Source organism: Chlorocebus sabaeus, chromosome 29, assembly GCF_047675955.1.
Source record: "Chlorocebus sabaeus isolate Y175 chromosome 29, mChlSab1.0.hap1, whole genome shotgun sequence".
NCBI classification, from domain to species: Eukaryota; Metazoa; Chordata; class Mammalia; order Primates; family Cercopithecidae; genus Chlorocebus; species Chlorocebus sabaeus.
Window position 1 is genome coordinate 4017239 of NC_132932.1, and position 23789 is coordinate 4041027.

Genomic DNA, 23789 nt, shown 5'->3' on the forward strand with positions numbered 1-23789 from the left:
TAAATGACAACTTGATGGGTGCAGCAAACCAACATGGCACATGTATACCTATGTGACAAACCTGCACGTTGTGTACATGTACCCTAGAACTTAAAGTATAAAAAACCCACAACTTTATACTCATCTTTATTGTTTGAAAATTGTATGAGAAGCTTGTATTATTTTATAATAGAAATAAATATCAAAATATAGGTTTGAAAACAGACAAGTTCTATAAATATTAAAAAATCTAATCAATCAATGGTTTTGTGACTAAAATATGTTTAATTCTAAAGAGAGTTGATTAAAGAACTAGCTCATTATCCAATTCCACAAGCTGTTTCTTTCCCTACATGCTTACTCTTACTATGAATCGGGTTTATGCTAGTTGCTGGGGATAAAAAGATAAGACACTGTTCTTATCTTCAAAAGCCTAATTGCTTAGGGGAAGAGACCCTGACACATGACAGAGCTCATAGTCTTTAGGTACAATAATTGGAATATGAGCTTGTATATTCTAGATATATCAAGAAGAGAAATGCAGTCTAGCTTTGGGATGTGAGAATAGTCTTCAGATAGAAGCCATGTCCGAGCTGAATATTAACAAAAGAATAGGTGTTTGACAGGTGACGCTACATATTTGACATCTAATAAGTTGCAGTAGGAGGATACTTTGAGTTATTGAGAGTAATACAGAGTATTTTCTGCCCCTTTTCAACTAATGAATTCAGCTGAGCCACTGAAATATTAGGGCTGACTTAAGGCAAAACTGTGATTGGTAGTTCAAGCTTATCTTTAATACCATCCTAAGTAGATTTTCTAATTCGTTTTCCCATTCTTTTTAGGCCCTTCTACCAACCTTGAAGCATAGTGTTTTCCAGTTGTCCAAGGAGGCTTTCCAGGAGAGTTCCTTGGTCTTTCAGGTAGAAACTTTCTTCCTCTCTTAGGCTACCACAACATTTAAGCCTTTGTAGCTACAACTATTTTATTGAATGATTTGTACTTGGTAGGACATAAACATAAAGGAACTTAATTTTCCCCCACCACATCTATCGTAAACACTTTCTGACGTCTGATTTATTTCCACCTATGGATACTGTCTTGGGTGGTATGATAGCTTTTATAACTACTTTTAGTTTTAACATATGACCTCTTATCCAGGCATTAGAGAGTCTAGCACATTTGTTTCTCAGTATACATGAGGGATTGGTTCCAGGACCTCCTGTGGATACCATAATCCACAAACTCAAGTTCCTTATATAGAATGGTAGAGTATTTGCAAGAACACTTTATTGCACATCCTCCCTTATACTTTTTTTATTTTTTATTTTTTTTTAGAGACAGGGTCTGTTGCCAGGGCTGGAGTGCAGTGGCAAAATCATAGCTCAGTGTAATCTCCTCCCATATACTTTAAATCATCTCTAAGTTACTTAAAATTCCAATGCAATGTAAATCGCTGTTATACTGTATATTTAGGGAACAATGACAAGAAAAGTCTGTACATCCTCAGTAAAGATGCATTTTTACCCAAATATTTTCAATCTGAGGTTGGTTGAATCCATGGATGTGGAATCCATAGATGACTGAAGGCAGATTGTATAGTCTAAAACTAAACTTTTATTTTTTTATCCAAATTAAAGCTCATTCCTCTAAACTGGATCTGATTTAGGCTTGATCTGCTTGTTTCCCTCTGACTTTCATTTCTCTTTTTCTACATTACTCTGCTGACTCCAGTTACTCTAGGTTTGGGGTGGGAAAGAAGTAAAGGCAGAAAGTTTTTTTCCTGACTTAGATATTGTTGCCTCATAGGTTTAACAATGGTCTAAATGTTGTTTATCTTTTTCATGAAACATTTTCTTTTTCTGAGGTGGTCTGTCTAAACTGCAGGTTCTCTGATGTGGGCAATGCTTCACTGGCTGGCTCCATATGACTTCTTTTAACCCTGGATTTGGGCGACCTACTCTGTATAGACTTTTGAAATGGCCTTACTTTTCCAAGTAGCACTTTTGGGTAGGGTTCCTTTTAAGACAGCAAGAAGGTTACTTTCCATAGGGTCTAACTAGGTCAAATATGGGTATTCTATATTTGTTCTGTTATGAGTGGGAGTTTAGTTTGTTCTTGCTACAGCCCCTCTCCTTTTACTCTCTCTGAGTCATCGCTTTCACAGTCTTTACATTTTTTCCAGGTTCAAATCAAGGACAGTCAAGATGCCCCTCAAATTTCAGGGGACAAGGTCAAGCCTTGTAAGTGGCTCTTTTGATGTGACCCTCACTTCACTTAGCTGGATTTCACACTAACGACTCTTTCTAAATCTAACTTTCAGCCTCCCCTTGTACACTGTTGATGAGGATAATGAACTAAGAATTGTGAAACTGAATTTACAACCTCTAAGTGTATCTTAGTTTATATAATGATGTGTTACCAAAAATCCAGGTCAACAGGAATATTGTGTTTTTTAAAAGAAGTAATAGACAACTATGTAAGCAAACCATCAGTTGGATTCATATGTCTTAATAAAATTGTGTGGATGGAGACTGCACACCAAAGTAAAAACCTTTCTGGAAATAGATATTAAGATTTTTAAGTGTTATTTTTACCACATGTTGGGGCCAACCTCCCATGGAACACATTTCTGAAATCAGAAGTTCATCAAAATATGATCAGATATATGAAGAGTTTTGCTTGTACAAAAGGATTGTGATGTCTATGAATAAAATCAAGTCAGTTTGTGTTAAAAGAAGAGGATTATTCTTCCAATCGCATAAAGAGTCATTGGGTTATAAAAAACCCTATTCACGAGCTCTGGATAATTCTAATTCCACAGAAGACATGATGGAGGGCATATTTCATGTCCTTGTTGCGTAGGCTGTAGATGAGGGGGTTTAAGACAGGTGTTACCACAGAATATATCAGTGTGATGATCTTATGCATAGCAACTGAGTTGCCAGGTGTGGGACTCACATACATCACCATTATGGTTCCATAGAACAGAGACACCACAACCAAGTGTGATCCACAGGTAGAGAAGGCCTTTTGCCATCCAGCTGAAGAAGGAACCTGAAGCACAGTTCTGAGCACCAAGGTATAAGACCCAAGGATATACACCATGGTGAGGATAATGAAAAAAGAACTCACAGAATGGAACACATCCCCTATGGTGTGAGTAGGGGCACAGGACAATGCCATCAGTGGGTCCACATCACACAGAAAATGATCAATGATGTTGGGACCACAGAAAGGTAGTTGAGAAATGAAGAAAATGGAAATTGAATGTCCAAGGAAACCAATGAGCCAACAAAGAGACACCAAGATGCCACAGAGCTGGTCAGTCATAATAGAGGGATAGTGCAGTGGGTGGCAGATGGCCAGGTACCGATCATAAGCCATGACACAGAGGAAGAAGCATTCAGTTGTGCCCAGGGAAAAGAAGAAGTAGAACTGAGTGAAGCATCCAGAGAAGGATATGGTCTTAGTTTTGGAAAAAAAATTTACCAGCATGTTGGGGACTGTGCAGGTCACATACCAGATCTCTAGGAAGGAGAAGTTGGCTAGGAGCATGTACATAGGGGTATGGAGTCGATGGTCCCACCTCACTGCACAGATGATGGCCATATTCCCAGTCAGAGTCAAGATGTAGACCAACAAAATCATTGAGAAAAAGATGATCCGAATTTTCCAGGGACCAGGAAAGCCCAACAAGACAAACTGTGTCACAGTAGATATCTGTGAGTTATTCATGCTCCCCAGACTGTGGAGAGAACACAGATAGGCAATGACAATTTAGTTTGCTGATGAAGCATCTTGAAGCTTTTTTTGGGATAAGGAGTTTGACTCTTGCAGGTGAATATATTGGATATTCTAAAAGAATTCTTAAGCAAACCCTGATTTATCTTTCTTGATTGAGTCCTTTGGGTCTGATTCTTTGAGTCAGGTTGTTTGAATTTTCTGTGGCATTGGACAAAAATCAACATTTCATCTTTTTTTAATATAAAGAAATTCTTGAAATAAAGGAAAAATGGTTTGTTTTATATCTAATTTGTTTTTCAGTGAAAGATGTTCATGTATAGCAATTCCGTAGTGCTCTTCACTTCAAAATATGAAGACATATGCCATCATTTTTAATATATTCAAATCTGAGACTTTTTACAGCTTTGAGTGGTTTGTGCTTTGACATTATTTCAGATTCTTTCTTTCTGGAGCTATTTCTATTAGGCGAATTTATTTTCTTCCAATTTTTTTTGTGATACCAGGAGAAAGTCAACAAGGATATTTAGATGATAAAATTCTTTATATATTTTGCTTTTTCCTATTTACAGACATTTATATTATACTACAGTTTATTTACAATTTGGTATTTAACCATTTCCTTTTAGCACAAAATGTCATAATTATTCATTTCCTGGTGATTAATTTCACATTATAATTTATCATGCTCCATATACATTTAAAAATGAATATTTCATTAAAGATAACATAGAAGATATATTAGAGAAGAAAACTACAGTTACTGGGGTATTTTCTTCTAAAGCTCCTCTTATTCCTTTTGCCAGAATTTTCTTTAAAATTCACTGTAAGATCTTTCTTTAGTCCATGTAAAAGAATAGCCCCCAAAGATTCAAAAAACAAGATACAAGAGAATCAAAGGTGTTATTTCAAACATAATTATTTACCCATTTTCCAAAATTTGGTTTGTTTTCTTTAGAACACCATCACCAAAGAAGATATATTTTCAAGAATCAGATACAACTCCAAGAAAAGAATAAATGGTAGCTTTAACAAATGGGACTCTTCAGAAAAATTTTAACAAGTTACCGTTAACTTTTTTGATTGATAAGAGGATAATTTGCCTTATATTTTTTTCAATTAAAAGTAGCACATATATAGTATCTGATTGAACTGGTGTGTGTGTGTATATACACACACACACACATATAGTGTGTGTGTGTCCGTGTGTGTATGCATATATATAGTATTTATAGTACTCACTGAACATAATCAAATAGAAAAAACCCTCCTATTCAGTGAGGTTATATTAAATAAATATATTTATGATCATGAAGCTGTTGATGAAGCTATTGCAGTTAGTAATGCACAAGGTGAACTATGAATCTACCCATCTAGAAGGAAATGTATACCTTTTCATAGAGCTGGTTTTGCAAAAGGTTGTAGTCTGGTAGACAAGAAGCCAAAAAGAGAAAGAAACTGCAAGATATGGGGATCAGTAATTTTTAATTCTTTAAACTAGGATGATTATGAAGAGCTAAGTTAAACCTGTATCAATGGTCATTTTCGTAAGACATCATAAAAGAATGGTTCCCCACGATGGGTCCTCTATACGTTCTCCTTCTTTCTGAGCAAGAAACCTCTCTCCTCAACAAGATAAGAAAGCAGCGATGCAGGGAGCAGCCACTTGTGCTTGGAGCAGAGAAGGAGCAACAATGATTTTGAACTCAGATTCACAGACTTTGACCCAAAATCAAAATGCACAAGACTGAGCTGCTTCTTTGAGCTCAGACTACTGTCATTGACATTAAAAACAACAAACAAAAACCTTGCAGAAAAACAATTTGCCACAGGGAAAGCATGGTAAATAAATATCAAGATAATTTCCAACATAATTTTAAGAAATGGTTACTAATATATTCACCACTAAATCTATGTGAGATCTTAGTCCTCAAAAACATTTATTTTATCTTTTCTTTTTTTTTTTTAATGTCACTTCTCCTGAAGGTGCAGAATGAGTAATGAAAGGGACAGAGAGAGGAAAACTGAGAGAGAAGATTAAAAAAAAAATTCCAATTTTCTGTTGGTTTTAGTCCCAGTGGATAAAGCTAATTCCATACTATTAAGCTCAAAATCTCTACAAATGTCATAGCATTCCTGGTGCCTCGGCACTTCCTGAGAAGGAGAAGACCTGTGGATGACTAGTGCACTTATTTTGGAAAGTGTGAATTGCATGGTGATCTAAATACTCTGAGGGATTTTTTTTTCTTTTGGTTTTTGAGCTGAAAGATAAACCAATATTCTTTGATACTCAACCTCTGAAGCATGTTGAATGAAGAAATGTATAGGTGAGTAGTTCCTCTGTGGTGTATAACAGCAGCAACACTCAACAAAGAATACCGTTCTACATACCGGGAAGCTTTCCTAGGTCATCCCGGAGAGAGCCTGCAGGGAGGCCTCATGGAGTCTCTCCTTCACTAGCTCTAATATGGAAGTCCTGTGTGAGAGCTTCACCAGTGGCTCATTTCACTTCTCTTGTACCCGAAGATTCTAGTGGCTTGTTTCTCACTGAGGGTGTTGAACCATGTGTTGGTCTTAATTTATGCCTCATTTGAGCCACTGTTGAGAATTCTCTGGTCTCCCTTCAAGTTCATGTGATTCTGTAACTGTCTGTGCTGTCCCTAGGGACCTTCATACATCTTACCTGGAGGTTTAATTGATATTTTTGTTAACATTTCCTATAGGGATTATTTAAAATAACATGTTACATTAACTCTGAGGAAACCCCACGGTCTCCTTGAGTTGTACTCAAATAGCATGTGCTATGGGATATGTAAGGCTCCAGACTAACTATCTTCATGAGGGGCCAATTTTATCTAGAAAGGTAATTTTATATCACACTAAATATGTATGTACTATGAATTAGGAAGTATAATTTATGATAATTTTTGAGATAAAACTTTGAATTTAAAGAAATATTATCCCCCAATGCCCCGTGTTCTCTGACCACTGTTGCTAAATATGCTTTGGTGGAAAGATTTGAGAATCACTTAGCACCGGCAGGCCCATCTTCCTTGCACGCCTGATTTCATTGTGGGGATGGCCATAACTAAAAGGTGTGTGTTTTCATTTTAAGTAGATTCAACTCTCAGTTGATGGCCTTTTTGTTTCAGCATAGAGAAACATTTTATTTCAACAAATGAAATTTGTTCTTGGCATAATTTTCTCTGAATATTTTTCTAACTTAGACTTTGTCCTACAGCCTCTGATAGGCACCTGATGCTTTGTGGTTAACATGAAAACTGCTAGGTACAAATAATGTTTAGGGCATCGTTCCGTAGTATAAGTAATACTGGGGTTGTCACAACTAATTTAGAGAGGAAGTACTATGAGTAAAGATATCCAGTTGGGAATAAATATGTTTGAGGACTGATCATGAAGTACAAGACTTGTACAGTGGATCACTAGGAGAGAAAACTGAATGGAGCAGTCTATTGAGTGAAGGCTTTGAATGGCAAAGAGTTTGGTTTTCATCTCTAAGGGATAGAGGTATGAAGCATAGAGGTTTAAAGCATACTCTGTTCTTGGTGTGAAAGACAACCTCAAACAATGGAAGATGTCTATTACTACTTTTTTTTTTCTGGTGACCTCTTGACACACAAATATTCTTTAAGAATATGTATTTTCTGGCTGTGTGGTGGCTCACACCTGTAATCCCAGCACTTTGGGAGGCCAAGGGAGGGTGGATCACCTGAGGTCAGGAGTTCGAGACCAGCTTGGCCAACATGGTGAAACCCCATCTCTACTAAAAATATACAAATGACCCCGTCTCTAGTAAAAATACAATTAGCCAGGTGTGGTGGTGGGTGCCTGTAATCCCAGCTACTTGGGAAGCTGAGGCAGGAGGATCACTTGAACCCGGGAGGTGGAGGTTGCAGTGAGCCAAGACTGTGCCATTGCACTCCAGCCTGGGCAACAAGAGCAAAACTTTGTCTCAGAAACAAGCAAACAAATATATATATTTTTTCTGAATTGAAAAGAGCTCTCTCTTTTTTTTTTTTTTTTTTTTTTTTTTAGATGCAGTCTTGCTCTATCATGCAGGCTACGGGGCAGTGGCGTGATATCAGCTCACTGCAACCTTTGCCTCCCAGGTTCAAGCAATTCTCATTCCTCAGCCTCCTGAGTAGCTGGGATTACAGGTGTGTGCCATCATGCCCAGCTAATTTTTGTATTTTTAGTAGAGACAGGTTTTCATCATGTTGCCCAGGCTGGGGTTGAACTCCTGATCTCAGGTGATCCTCCCGCTTTGGCCTCCCAAAGTGCTGGGATTACAGGCATGAGCCACCGTGCCCAGCCAGATCTCACTCTTTTGAAAGGCTTCAGTACACATGCAATTGATTTCTTCCGTCAGCTAAGATTAAAACTAGCAAAGATACATCACAGAAAAATAATATACATATATATACACCCGCCCACCACGTAACTACTCAGTGAGGCCACATATGTTTAAAATGTTTTATTTAGCATTGGCATTTATCATGAATGAGCTGAACTTAACTGCTAAGGAACTGTGAAAGATAAGTCTCTCTACCTGAGTGTGAGCCAGAACATATTACTGAAGCTACTTTCTATAGTTACAAAAAATTAGCGTCAGAAGTGGCCAATTTGGCTTCTTTTTCAAAGATATCTCAGTTTTGACTAACTGTTAACCCCAGTACTCTCTTTAGAGCATCTTTCATGTCTTTGTTTCGAAGACTTAGATAAGGGGATTTAAGAGTGGAGTCATTGCTGAGTATACCAGAGTGATGATCTTCTGCATTGCTGCTGGGTTCCCTGATCTTGGGCTCACATACATCACCATAAGGGTTCCATAGAATAGAGACACCACCATTAGGTGGGACCCACATGTGGAGAAAGCTTTAGTTCGACCAGCACTAGAGGGAATACGAAGCACAGCTCTGATGACCAGAGTGTAAGATCCCAGGATGGAGAGGAAGGGCCCAAAGATAATCATCGAGTTGAAGGTGTAACAGATAAGCTCAGTGGAAGGAACAGAGATGCAGGCCAGTGCAAACAATGGGCCTGGGTCACACACAAAGTGGTCAATGATGTTAGGCCCACAGAAGGGAAGCTGGGAGATAAGAACAATAGGGACTGGATAGCAGAGAAATCCACCTACCCAACATACACAGACCAGAATTACACAGAACTTCCCAGTCATGATGGAGGGGTAGTGTAATGGACGACAGATGGCCAGGTACCGATCATAAGCCATAACTGATAAGAAGAAACACTCTGTTGTACCCAGTGAAAAAAAGAAATAGAATTGCAGGAAGCAGCCAGAGAAGGAGATGGTTTGAGTCTCTGAGAGGATATTGACTAGCATGTTTGGGACAGTGGAGGAAATGTACCAGATCTCTAGAAAGGCAAAGTTTCCCAAAAGGATGTACATGGGTGTGTGGAGCCGCCTGTCCCATTTCACTGCACAGACAATAGCTCCATTCCCTAGCAGTGTCATGAGATAGAGAACAAGGATGAATGAGAAGAAGCAGCTCTGCATCTCTCTTTGACCATGGAAACCCAGGAGGACAAACTCAGTCACAAAATGCGTTGTTCTGTTCTGGGGTCCCAAAGCTGTTAGAAAAACAGAAGTAATCAAAGAATGAATAATAAAGAACATTTGGAGATTTTGCTAACTCATGCTGGATGATGTACTAAGTATTTTTACATACATTATCTCATTTGGTCTTCCTAATGACTCTTTGAGCTGCAAGGAGGTATTCTTTACCCTTCTCTTTCACAGACAGGGTAATTGAAGTTCAAAGAGATTTGAAGGGTTCACTTAAACATATGTACAAAGCCAGTAATGCCCAGATACACTGGCCTATTTGGAGACTGGTTTGGAGCAAATCACATTTCACTTCAAATGTTTCTATAACCCTGAGTCTCAGTAATGTTTCATCTTTAATGGTAAAATTAAATACCTTAGATACTCTACATATAAATATAAACTTTGGACACATCCTTTTACCTTAAAGCAAAATTGAGTATAAATCTGAAGCAAAAATAGCTGCTATATTAAATAGCCTTCTTACAGCCTCATATGTAGAAGTCCAGTAACAAGCAGATAGGAATAAAACTTTGGGGAGTCTTCAGCTCCCTTCCTTTTGCTACTCTCAGGGAGGTGCTGCAGAACCCTCAGGAATCTGTAAAATGGTTTGAAAGCTACAAATCTAGTTCCCCCTAGATCACATTCTCCCTGGTGGCATCTGGATTTGCTGAAAAATCAAGCCCCTTTTTCTCCTGAGGAGCTCTAGTTCTCCCAAAGCCCTTCTTTATTAAATGGTGAGCAAACTTTGTCTCCTTTATTACTTTTACCCATTATCTTGGTACTCCCCAAGTCAGCAGATAAACTTCAATTTTGTTGAAACTACACAAAATAAGTCTAATTCCTCTCCCATGATGGTGGTAGTGAGGTCTTAAATAACTGAAGGCAACTGTTATGTCCCTTACCTATGACTTCTTTGGCAGGCCACCATTTTCCCTGCTTGTCAGCCTCCTTCTCCACCAAATTGCACTATTCTACATCATGGCTCAGCTCTTGAGGGACCTTGCTGTTGGGTAAATCAATTTCTCTAGTAATAAAACCACATGCCTTTATTTTTGCTAGAAATTAAGCCCTAAGCTTTACAATTTGTCCCTTCATTATCTTGCTTTTCACTAAATTAAATAATGAACAAAAGGGACCACAAAGATCTTTCTGATATTTGCTAAATCAGGAGTTGAGACAAGACAAATAACTTAGATATTTTGCTAACAATTTTCTAGAAACTATTGGTCCAGCAGGCTTATTTCTATGTCCTCAAATATCCTTGTTAAAGTTCAGAATATTGGGCTGGGTAAGCCACTAACAATATTTTAAATTTAGCAATATAATGACTTTAAAAGTAGGATAATTTACTGTGTTGTTAGTGTCACTGTTAAGATACTCACAAAATTCCATCTTTATATCATTTATATGATCCGCAGAGAGCAAGGGGCCTGCCTTTCAGTACTTGATCAAACCTGCAGCAAACACAAGGGCATAAATGTTTTATTGCCGAGGTAACTTTGGATATTCGTGTTAACAATATTTTAAGAATAATACAACAATTTCTCTAATAAACATGATTTTTATGAAAATGTAAATTTTGTCCAAGCAGTTCAGTTTAATGAATGATAATTATCATGATCACATGTATCAAAATTTTTAGGACAGTTGTAATTTCAAATATACTTTCCATAACTGCTTGTATTTGCCAGGCTACATGCTGCGTCATTCTTGGAAAATATAATTACTGGGCTTGCAATTTTAAAAAAAGGTTGGATGCTAAATTTAAATCGTAGCATTTCGTCTATTTGTTTGTTTATTCAAAAATTTAATTTAGCACATGTTTGTTCACCATTTATTATATTGCTAGCAGTGTGTTGAGTTCTGGGGGTATAATGGTGAATATAAAAAATAAAATTCCTCCCCTTTTGGAACTTAGGTTTTATGAAAGCAATCAGGATTATAGCCTACATCTGCCCAGTCATGTGCATAGACTGGGGATTCCTTGAGTCGTGTATTTTTGCAGCATGTCCAACTGCATGCTGTGGGTCTGAAAAAATATATTTATTCCAGTTAGAAATAACTTGAATACATCTTTATAGTACAGGGGACATGATAACAAATTTTATTTGTCATAAATTAGATAGTTTGGGCCTTTCGAGGCAGTAGGCAGAGAATGAAACATTAATTAGTTTATCCTACTCACAGGCCAGCAAATTTTTGGTACTGAGAAAAGAAATGTAATTCCAACTGATGATTGATCTGGAACCAGACCTCATAGGTCTTGACTCCTACCTGCTTATTATTAATTATTTTTGAAACAGAGTCTTGCTATGTGGCCCGGGCTGGAGTGCAGTGGCATGATCTCCCTGCACTGCATGGTCACTGCAACCTCCGCCTCCTGGGTTCAAGGGATTCTCATGCCTTAGCCCCCTGAGTAGCTGCGATTACAGGCTTGGGCCACCACACCTGGCTAATTTTTTTTTTTTTTTTGAGAAAGAGTCTCGCTCTATCCCCCAGGCTGGAGTGCAGTGGCATGATCTTAGTTCACTACAACCTCCACCTCCTGGGTTCAAGTGATTCTCATGCCTCAGCCTGCCAAGTAGCTGGGATTACACGTGCCTGCTACCATGCCCAGCTGATTTTTGTATTTTTAGTAGAGACGGGGTTTTGCCATGTTGGTCAGGCTGGTCTTGAACTCCCGACCTCATATGATCTGCCTGCTTTGGCCTCCCATAGTGCTGAGATTTCAGGTGTGAGCCACTGCACCCGGTCCCCACCAGCTCATTATTTGGCTTCATAATGTTCAAGACCTTGGTGACATTATTTCAAAAGCAGTGAAATTTTAGTTATCTATGGAATACAGGGTCAGAGAAAGATGGATAAATAAACTTCACAGATAATTAAAAAATCTCACTGAATTCATTTCTACTGCCTCCATCACCAAAGTGCATTCATTTGTAGCTCAAATTCACCTCTTTTGTCTTTCTATTCTCCTCAAGTGAGAGCACACATGGGCAACTGGAGAGGAGGAACAAAGCGCTTGGGCAATGCATCCTCTGTGAACTGACAAGGGAGTCACATCCTCCTCCAGTCCCATCCACTTGCTGGGAATTTAAGACACTTGCCCACGGAAGAGCACTTTTAGAATTATAAGTGCTGGGGCTCTTCTCTTAAGTATTTACGTTTTAAAAGTTAATCTGTAGGTAAATCCAAAGGAAAGGAGAGTCTGCTGTTCTACTTCTTTCTCGAGAGGTTTTCACTTGCCCCTTGTCACTTGCCAACAACTCTGAAAAAAATAACAGCTTGCTTTAATTACTGCAGCTGAAGAACAGTCTGTCAATAAAAACGTCACTGACTCATTTACAAAGAGGTGTAAGACTCAGGATACATTCTAAGGGAATTTAACAGTCGCCCCAAATAAGCAAGACATTTGACCATTATCGCCCCTAACTGAGTTGTATAGTGGGAACTCTGAGATACCTGAATGAGCCCTTAATGTGAATATATCACACGGGCATTCATAGGAGTATGTTGGAAGAAGAGAAGTGAGGGGCCAATGTTCCTGCAAAGAACAAAGGAACAAAGAATTCACAAATTTGCAGAAGAACCATATATTCTTAGCATCTGGCAGCGTTGAAAGCACGGGAACGGTGGGGTACTGCTACAGGGAGGCCTTCCTTACATACCTAAGGGCATTTTTGGCTCCAAGAGGAAGATGTGAGACAAACTCCAGTCACAGGAATCTCGTCCTTTACACAACCAACAAGCCGAGTCATGGTTGGAGAGTGTTATGTGTGGTTCCAGAAACTTGCTTCCTTTCGTATTCCGAACCAAATGAAATGTGTTTTTCACATCAGCAATTATTAAGAGGTTACAAGTCTCTTCTGAATAGGATCATAGTTCCCTAGTGTTCACTGGTAGGCACCTACTTCCTTTGCCTGTGAGCATGTATGGAATTCCATCTATATCTGTGTATAATTTATGTTTTCCCCAGTGGTTTGACTAGTGAGACACAGAAGTCAGGATAACTATCCAAGAGATACCATAAATACTTTCCCCTTTGTGGAGATATCCTCCCTCTAAGGAACTGATCTACCTGGGGATGGGGGGTGGGAGGTTAATGGAGGAGGAGAAGAGAGAACGAATATGGGTGTACATGTGTGTATCTGAGTGTGTGTATTTGTGTGTGATTTTCTCTCCAAAATAAACTTCATTCTTTTTTAAAAATTCCATATAATTAACAAACATTTATCAGTTATACATCAACTGTGCACCTACTATGTGTCAGACTCTGGGTTAAACATTGAGTATACACAGATAGGAGGCAACAAGGTCAAGACTTCACAGAGATTACATATTTGTTTTGGGCTCAAATAAAAAGATATGAAGCAAATCTTTATTATATAATTTGAACTAGACTTGCTTCCTACTTGGTGCCTAATCTGCAAATGCTTAAAAATTTTTTAATCTATATATTGTTTGCTTAATTTTGTTATAATGAACATAAGATAAAGAATCTCCTGGCCGGGCGTGGTGGCTCATGCCTGTAATCCCAGCACTTTGGGAGGCCGAAGTAGGTGAATCACTAGGTAAGGAGATCGAGACCGTCCTGGCCAACATAGTGAAACCCTGTCTCTACTAAAATACAAAAAATTAGCCTGGCGTGGTAGTGCATGCCTGTAGTCCCAGCTATTCGGGAGGCTGAGACAGGAGAATTGCTTGAGTCCGGCAGGCGGAGGTTACAGTGAGCTGAGATTGCGCCCCTGCACTCCAGCCGGGCGACAAAGAAAGACTCCATCGCCCCCCACCCAAAAAAAAAAAATCTCCCTTATTAATTTTAAGTATAGCTTGAACATAGGTGTTTGAAAAATTCAGTTATCTGTAAAGGCAGATTTGTAATTCTAATTCTGTTGACTGACATGATACAATATTAGTGAAAATGAAAGTCTGGCACTGTAAATGGTTATGAATTCTTTCAATGATATAAGGTGAAAGAGAACAAACTGAGATGAGAACCTGAGATTAATATAAACATAGCAAGAGCTCAAATGGAGAACATGACTGAGCTTAAGAGTAAGGCTGTTTAAGTGTAGAGTGGATTCTTGAAAATATAATCCCTGTACCAGCAGTATTAGTATCACTTGAGACCTGTTAGAAATACATGTTCTCAGTACTTACCTAGATCTAGTGAGCCAAAAACTTGGAATGTGGAGCCCAGTTGTCTGTCTTAACAAACTTTCTAGGTGTTTCTTTTATTTTGCTTTCTTCCTTTTTTTTTTAATGGAGTTTGTTGCCTTGGCTAGTATGTAATGGTGTGGTCTCAGCTAACTGCAACCTCCACCCTCTCAGGTTCAAGTGATTCTCCTCCCTCAGCCTCCTGAGTAGCTGGGATTACAGGCATGAGCCCCCATGTCAGACTAATTTTTTTTTGTATTTTTAGTAGAGATGGGGTTTCACCATGTTGGCCAGGCTGGTCTTGAACTCCTGACCTCAGGTGATTTACCTGCCTCAGCCTCCCAAAGTGCTGGGATTACAGGTATGAGCCACCGTGCCCGCCCTCTAGGTGTTTCTAATGCACGTGGAAGCTTGAAAGCCACTATGGATGATCATAAAATGTTAGAGTCTGGGTTAGGGATGTTTGAAAACACTTCTAAGTTTGGGAGGGATTTCAGTAGAACTGGGAATTAATTAAACATGTTTGGGATACAAGGTTAAGAATGATATTTGAAGGGATAATTGGCCCATGGAACTAAGTTACAGGTGATTTGTGTGTCAGGCTAAGAGTTAGGTATCTAGAAAAGCATTACTAGATTAAACATCTAGAGGTGCTTTTGAGAGAGGTCTGGGATAGGCAGAAAATGGTGGAGAAGATTATCCAGGCATTGTATGAAATGAGGTGACCTGGGTTAAAAAAAGGGAGCACTTGGGTAGGAACAGAGTTGAACTTAAACAGAAGGTGGTGAGAAAATATAAAGAAAATCATGACATAGAAAGTATGAGTCTTAGTTTGAATATTTTCACTTATTAGCTGTAAGAGCTTGGTGTGCTCTAATTTCCTCAATTATTAAAGCCATGTTTATCCTCCGTGTGTAACTCATAGGGCTAATATGAAGATTAAATGAGATAATAGACTTGAAAATTTTTTATAAATGTCTATATAATTATAATTATGATTAAGTGTCATTAAAGAGCCTCAGAAGCACTCTCTCTTAATTAATGTCATGGAACTACTCCAGAATTAGAATTTCTTAGGGTCCAGAGGACTTCCTATTCCTCTGGGGCAACTAGAGGATTCTTTTCCCCTCCCCATATATATATTCTCAAATAGGTTTACAGATACAAATTCCTTTTAAAAAAAATAGGGATTATATTGACTCTGGAAATCACATTGGGTAGTCTGGACATTTTAACAATATTTATGCTTTTAATTCATGAACACAAGATATATTTCTATTTATTTGTGTCTTCTTCAATTTATTTTATTCATGTTTTATATGTAATTTTGCATGAGATGAGAAGCATTTGGGAGGTTTTGAGCAGGGAAGTAACTTACTCTTATTTACGTTATGAAAATAAATAACTTACTCTTATTTTAATGTAACGTAAACTTACTCTTAACGATTACGTTATGAAAAAGAAATGAGTGGGGAGCAGTGGTGCGCATCTGTAATCCCAGCCTTTGGGAAGCTGAGGCAGGAGGATCACTTGAGTCCAGGAGTTCGAGAACAGCCTAGCCAACATGGTGAAGCTCTGTCTCTCCAAAAAAAAAAAAAAGAAATACAAAAATTTGCTGGGCATGGAGGAACATGCCTGTAGTCCCAGTTACTCGGACAGCTGAGTTGGATCATGTGAGCCTGGGGAGGTTGAGGCTGTAGTTAGCTGTGATTGCATCACTGCATTCCAGCCTGGGTGTCAGAATGAGACCCTGTCTCGAAAAAAATAAAAAATTAAAAACCAAAAAATTTCTAAGTTTGACAATTAGAAAGAAGAGTTTTAAAATGCCCATTTCTCTTTCTAGTGTATTGCCAACAAAACAGTCAGGGGGATAATTCTTTTATAATGTAAATAAGAGTAAGTTACTTCCCTGCTCAAAACCTCCCAAATGCTTCTCATCTCATGCAAAATTACATATAAAACATGAATAAAATAAATTGAAGAAGACACAAATAAATAGAAATATATCTTGTGTTCATGAATTAAAAGCATTAATATTGTTAAAATGTCCAGACTACCCAATGTGATTTCCGGAGTCAATGTAATCCCTATTAATTCCTGTCACACCAGTGACAGCCTTCAGAGAAATAGAAAACACAGCCCTAAAATCCATGTGGAATCACAAAATCCCTCAAATAGCCAAGGCAGTTATGAACAGAAAGAACAAAGCTGAGGCATCACACTGATTTCAAACTATACTACAAAGTAATAGTAATTAAAACAGCATGCCAATTAAAATTAGTGTGAAAAAATGACTCATCAACCAATGGAAAAGAATAGAGCTCAGAAGTGAACCTATGCATTGTCAATTGATTTCTGACAAAGGTGTCAAAAATACACATTGGGAAGAGGACAGTCTCTTTAGTAATGGTATTGGGAAAACTGTACATTCATATGTGTAAGAATGAAATTGGATTCTTATTTCTATATACAAAAATCAACTCAAAATGGATTAAAGACTTGGACATAAGACCGGAAACTCTAAGCAATGAGAAGGAAACATAGGGGAAACACTACCCAATGTTGGTTTGGGCAATGATTGTATAGATTTGACCTCAAAACACAGATAACAAAAGCAAAAATAGACAAATAGGATCATGTCAGTATAGCTCTAATCTGCAAAGGAAACAATCAATAGAATGAAGAGATAACTACAGACTGGGAGAAAGTATTTGAGGCCATACATCTGATAGGGGTTAATATCCAAATCCATAAGGAACTCAAACAACTCTATAGAAAGAAAACAAATAATCAGATTAAAAAATGGGCAGTGGCCGTGAGTAGACATTTCTCAAAAAAAAAAAAAAGACATACAAATGGCCAGCAGGTATATGAAAATTGCTCAACATCGCTAATAACTAGAAAAATGCAAAGTAAAGCCACAATGAGATTTCACCTCACAGCTATCAGAATGGCTGTTATAATGAAAGACAAAAGATAATAGGTGTTGACGAGAATGTGAAGAAAAGAGAGCCCTTGCACACAGTTGGTGAGAATGTCAATTAGTACTGTCATTATGAAAAACTGTCTGGAGCTTCCTCAGAAAACTAAAAGTAGAATTACTATATGATCCAGCAATCCCAGTTTGGGTATTTACCTAAAAGATTTGAAAGCAGTATGTCAAAGAGATGTCTGTTCTCCTATGTTCCTTGCAGCCTTATTCACAATAGCTGAGTTATGGAATCAACCTAAATGTCCATCAATAGATAAATGGATAAAGAAAATGTGGTGTGTGTACCCAACAGAATACTATTCAGCCTTAAAAAAGAGGGAAATTTTGTCATTTGTGACAACATGGATGGAACTGGAGAACATTACGCTAAGTGAAATAGGGCAAGCCTAGAAAGACAAATATACCACATGTTCTCACTTATTTGTGGAATCCCCAAATTTCAAACTCAAGGAAGCAGGACAGTAGAATGGTGATTACCAAAGGCTGTAGGAAGTGGGGTGTTGGTAATGGTTAGGCAATGATGCACAAACGGTGCAAAACCTCTGGTAGGAGGAATAGTGTTTTTTTTTTTTCTTTTTGGCGATATATTGCCCAGGGTGGTAAACATAGTAAATGATAATGTGTTATGCATTTTTAAATTGCTAAGATAATAAATTTCAAATATTTTTTTTTTTTGAGACAGAGTCTCACTCTGTCACCCAGGCTAGAGTACAGTGGCACAATCTTGGCTCACTGCAGCCTCTGCCTCCCAAGTTCAAGTGATCCTTGTGCCTCAGCTTCCTGTGTAGCTGGGATTACAGGCACACACCACCATGCCCAACTAATTTTTGTATTTTTAGTGAGGAGGGGGTTTCACCATGTTGGCCAGGCTAATCTTGAACTTCTGGCCTCAGGTAATCTGCCTGCCTTGACCTCCCAAAGTGCTGGGAGTACAGGCATGAACCATTGTGCCCAGCTGTAGATTTCGTATATTCTTACTACAGAAAATATTTGAGATTACTGATTCAATTTTTCTGCATTATATTCATAAATCATAATATCACTTTGTTCCTCATACATATACACAACTCTAATTTGTAATTTATAATTTTAAAAAAGTTATTACTATAGTTTACAAGGTCCCACAGAATTTGGAACGCTGTTCACTCCCTGACTTCATCTCTAATACTCTTCCCCTTAAATTTTTTTTTTTTTTGAGATGGAGTCCCACTCTGTCATCCAGGCTGGAGTGCAGTGGTGCTATCTCAGCTCACTGCAAACTCTGCCTCCTGGGTTCACACCATTCTGCCTCAGCCTCCTGAGTAGCTGGGATTACAGGCTCATGCCACCACACCCAGATAATTTTTGTATCTTTAGTAGGGATAGGGTTGCACCATATTGGCCAGGCTGGTCTCGAATTCCTGACCTCATGATCCAGCCTCCTCGGCCTCCCAAAGTGCTGAGATTGCAGGCGTGAGCCGCTGTTCCCCACCTTAAATTCTTTACTCCAGTCAAACCAACCTCCTTGCTGCTACTTGGATACAATCCTGCCTCCAGATCTTAAAGATAATTTGCTTCCCTCTATTTAGAATGCTCTTCTCTCACTGTCTACATGGCTCATTCCCTCATCTACTTCAAGCATTTGCTTAAATGTTGTCTTCTCAGTGTAACCTCTCTGATCATCCTGTTTAACAATGGCAGCTTTTTTCTTTCTTCCACATTTCCTGCCCTCTTTGCCCTTTTTGGATAGCACTTATTACTCTCTGATATGCTATATATTTTACTTATTTTTTTTATCGTCTGTCTCTCCCTTACGAGAGTGTAAATGCCAGGTGGATAGTGGTTTTGATTCTTTTGGTCATAGTATATATCTAGTGCCTGGAACATAAGAGGTATTCAATTAATATTTGTTGAATGAAAGAATGACCACTATTTTACTATTTTATGTGATGTTAAAACATATGCTGCTTACATAAACATTAAACTTTCAGTCCGTCCCTTGCCTGTAAGACTCTCAACCATCAAGAGCCAAGGGGGCAAGAAAATTGTTCTGTTACTAAATCCTTTAGTTCTGTATTCATTAGGCATTTAAATTTGATTCTTCATTCACTTTAAAAATATTGCACAGTCTTAAGAAATACCTTAAGTATAACTGCTCTTCTATCTTCCACCCCATCTCCAATAATCAAAACTATACAGTATGAAATAGGACATATAAAATACCCTCAAATATCATCTATTGGAGTCACCCATGTTGAAAATATGATTGTTTCATTTGGAATGTAATATGAATCAAGTATGATTTCGCTCTGCCAGGTTAGTTAAGAAACAAAACAATGAGGGACCTCACTGAGAAAATATCTTCTTTAAAGTGTGTATTGGAGAAGTAGAATCAGAAAATCAGGTCTTTCTTAGTTAATCTTTTATGTCTGAACAATGGTTTGCTTGGTCTCAGGTAGATGACCTTGTTCTCATTCTATCCTCAGGACTTTCTTCAATGCAGCCTTCATCTCCTTGTTTCGTAAGCTGTAAATCAGGGGGTTTAAGGAGGGGGTCACCACAGAATAGAACAAAGTTATAATCTTCTGAATTGCAGCTGGGTTATCAGTTGTGGGGCTCACATACATTGCCAATAGAGCCCCAAAGAATAAACACACTACTGTCAGATGAGATCCGCAGGTGGAAAAGGCCTTCTGCCGGCCAGCTGCTGAAGGGACTTTTAATACAGCTATCAGTAAAAGCATATAGGAGCCACAGATGTACAGAAGAGTGAGAATGATAATGAGGGAGCTCAGGATATAGAAGACGATCTCGGTGATAGGAGCTGGGGCACAGGACAGAGCCATCAATGGGTCCATGTCACACAAAAAGTGATTGATGATGTTGGGCCCACAGAAAGGCAATTGAGACAGTTGCACAGTGGAGACAGAGTAACTGAGGAATCCAAACACCCAGCAAAAAGACATCAATATGTAGCAGAGTTGTGGGGTCATGATGGTTGGGTAGTGCAATGGGCGGCAGATAGCAAGGTACCGATCATATGCCATGATGCAGAGGAAGTATGCTTCTGTTGTACCAAGGGAAGTGAAAAAGTAGAATTGGAGGAAACAGCCAACAAAAGAGATGGTTTTTGTCTCTGAGAGGAAGTTGACTAGCATGTTGGGTACAGTGGACGTAACGTACCAGATTTCAAGGAAAGCAAACTTCCCTAGGAGAATATACATTGGGGTATGAAGCCGTTTGTCCAGTCTCACAGCAAAGACAATGGTCCCATTTCCTATTATGGTAAATACATAGATCACAAAGAACAGTGAGAAGAGGAAACTTTGCATCTCCTGACAACCAGGAAAGCCAAGGAGAACAAATTCCGTCACAGTGCTTGTCTCTGAATTGTTTATGAATTCCAGGGCTGTAGAGACGACAGAAAACACCATTTATACAAATAGTTTTGTTTTCTGAAAAACTTGTAGGAAATCTTTGCAAGCTATATATGTTGGCTATTTGGCAATTAGTTTGCAACAACCCATCCACTGACTCCTAACTTTTATTCAGAAGCTACAAATCAAAAATGCTAATGATCCCAAATTTCTTTTTTTTTTTTTGAGATAGAGTTTTGCTCTTGCTGCCCATGCTGGAGTGCAATGGCATGATCTCAGCTCACCACAACCTCCGCCTCCTAGGTTCAAGCGATTCTCCTGCTTCAGCCTCCTGAGTAGGTGGGATTACAAACATGCGCCACCATGCCCAACTACTTTTGTATTTTTAGTAGAGACGGCGTTTCTCCATGTTGGTCAAGCTTGTCTCGAACTCCTGACCTCAGGTGATCCACCCACCTTGGCCTCCCAAAGTGCTGGGATTACGGGAGTGAGCCATCGTGCCCGGCCCCAAATTTCTTTAAAATTAGGGTTATAACAATAGAATATACATTATTTGGATATTTTTCATCAGTGAGTGATTTTTGAGAAATCTCCCTCCCCTTTGAAATTGTGAAAGCTCAGAACCATTATCCTCTATGAAAGCCAGCAAAGTGGCCGTTTGTATTTCTTTTTCCTACCCATAGCTAATTATTTCTAATAGAACAACTGTTAGTTTGACTTAATTTTTAAACCAAGAATTAGGAGTAAAATAACTGCTTTTTCTGACATCTTTCCCGAGGTGGAAAATACTTGACATATTTCTCAGATACTTGAGAGCTATGAGTGACCATTATTCACTCTGTATTAGTGAATTTTAAGTCTAAGCATAGAATCCAAGAGAAAATATCATGGCAATATTTTTCTGGAGAGTAGAGAGTTAATAGTTACCTGAGATTGTTCCTTGAATTTCCTTCACACTTTTAAACTTCCCTGTAAATGGAATTTCTACTACTGTAAACAAATGCAGTGTTTTAAATCATTTAAACATAAATCTGTCATTAAAATAAACAATTTGTTACAATATATTGTTCTGCTACAAGAATTCATTCTTGTACTTGTTACAGATTGTAGGTTTCAACATCTCAACTATAATCTCTACTGTCCACCTATAAGAAACTCAGAATCTAGATAAGTTTGGAAGGTCAATGACCAAAAGTCAAACAGAATGAATAGGTAAAGAATGTGTGGTATATGCACACAATGGAATACTCTTCAGCTTTTAAAAAAGAAGGATATCCTGTCATTTGTGACAACATGGATGTACCCAGGGACATGGTACTAAGTGAAAAAAGCCAGGCTCAGAAAGACAAATACTGCATGATTTCACTTATATATGTATATGTGGAATCCAAAAAAGTTGAATTTATAGCAGCAGAGAGTAAAATGGTGGTTACAGGGACTGGGAGGTTGGGGAGATGTTGGTCAAAGGATACAAAACTTCAGTTAGATAGAAGAAATAAGTTCAAGAGCTCTATTGTATAACATGGATAACTATAGTTAATAATTATTTTTTTCTTGAAAATTGCTAAGAGAGTAGATTTTAAATATTCTCACCACAAAAAAGTGGAAAGTATATGAGAAAATGCATATGTTCATTAGCTGGAGGTAGCCATTATACAATGTATACATATTTCAAAACAACATGTTACACATAATAAATATATACAATTTTTTGTTAATTTAAAAAGTCAGACATAAATACACATAGCTCTAAATGTTGCTAATGGCAAATTCTTGCTGAACACAAATGATATTTTCTTTCATTTGGTGACGAAAGAAAATATATATGTAAAAATATTCAATAAGCCTTCTCCAAATGTAAGGATATTTATTAACGTTAAGTTTTTCAATGCATTTCAAATGATCTAAAATGCTTGTGTCTTGTTCTTTAAATTTATTAATGCTACACTGTTCAAAATTTACCAAAATACTGTAATTGTTTTTTATAATTATAAACATAAAAGATATAGAAAAAGATAAAAAAAATCCTACCTCCCAGAGAAAACAAATTTTAATTCTTTGGAGGAGTATGGCCTTCTCTTCCTTATAATTAAAATGGAATTTTTCAAAATTAACTGTTTTATAATTTGTTTTTAAACTTAATACATTTGTCTTTTTTCCGTGTCAAAAATAGAGCTCTGAATCATCAACTCAATGGCTTCATTGTTCTTCTTGTCTATAGGTTCAATCAACCCTCGAATGATAGATTTAGATTGTGTTTTCTATTATAATCACCACTGTGATGAATACTCTTGGACATATATCTCAGTATAGTTTGATCCATAAAGCCTGAGCTTATCAAGATTTAAAAAATTAATAATTACACTTGTCAATATCGGATGTCTTAGATTTTGATGATGATTTTAGATATCCTTTTGATACCTATCATATGTTAAAGTCAGTAAGACAAAACTCTGTAACATATAAGATAAATTTCCTGTTTAATAATTACATAGCATGTTATATATTTTTCTACTAGAGCATGCACCATAACGACCAAATCATATGGTTTTGTGTTACCCTACAGACTGAAAATGTCTATAATTCACAAATGATGTTTAATTTATCTTTCATTTCTTAGATAACTCAGTTTCTGGTACACTGTAGGCACTTGTTGAATAAATTAATGGTTGGGTGACTTTCAGACTTGCCAAACCTGTCACCAAAAAAGCTAATCTGAGTTTATGAACATCACTATCACTGAGTCCTCAGTCCGTACATCACTGGGCAGTCTTGTGTAACATGTCAGTTTGGTCACATTTAACAAAACCACATTTAAACCTTGTGATCCACTAATTCTACCTTGCCTCATGACCCTGTCATTTGTGAGCATCCACTCTAAATATTGGTCTCTCTAGTCATTTATATTTTCAAACATGTCATCACCATTTTGCTCAGTACTTTATTCCATTTTTTTTTTTCTTTGTAAGAG

At 37.8% G+C, this 23789-nt stretch overlaps 3 protein-coding genes across 3 annotated transcripts; all 3 read right to left on the reverse strand.

Moving 5' to 3' along the window:
- Positions 1 to 2666: 2666 nt before the first annotated feature.
- Positions 2667 to 3720, reverse strand: LOC103231323 (olfactory receptor 11H7). Its single transcript, XM_037987889.2, has one exon. It carries the CDS (start codon positions 3715 to 3717, stop codon positions 2773 to 2775), a length of 945 nt encoding a protein of 314 aa, XP_037843817.2. The 5' UTR covers positions 3718 to 3720; the 3' UTR covers positions 2667 to 2772.
- A 4676-nt stretch (positions 3721 to 8396) lies between these two features.
- On the reverse strand, positions 8397 to 9382 carry LOC103231330 (olfactory receptor 11H6). Its single transcript, XM_007990629.3, has one exon. The coding sequence runs from the start codon at positions 9380 to 9382 to the stop codon at positions 8459 to 8461; it is 924 nt and encodes a 307-aa protein (XP_007988820.3). The 3' UTR covers positions 8397 to 8458.
- Positions 9383 to 19912: 10530 nt separating this feature from the next.
- On the reverse strand, positions 19913 to 20875 carry LOC103231324 (olfactory receptor 11H4-like). Its single transcript, XM_007990624.2, has one exon. The coding sequence runs from the start codon at positions 20873 to 20875 to the stop codon at positions 19913 to 19915; it is 963 nt and encodes a 320-aa protein (XP_007988815.1).
- Positions 20876 to 23789: the final 2914 nt, after the last annotated feature.

Bases quoted from the DNA above. Each gene is read 5' to 3' on its own strand.
- LOC103231323 (XM_037987889.2), bottom strand. From the start codon at position 3,717: ATGAATAACTCACAGATATCTACTGTGACACAGTTTGTCTTGTTGGGC.
- LOC103231330 (XM_007990629.3), bottom strand. From the start codon at position 9,382: ATGTTCTTTATTATTCATTCTTTGATTACTTCTGTTTTTCTAACAGCT.
- LOC103231324 (XM_007990624.2), bottom strand. From the start codon at position 20,875: ATGGTGTTTTCTGTCGTCTCTACAGCCCTGGAATTCATAAACAATTCA.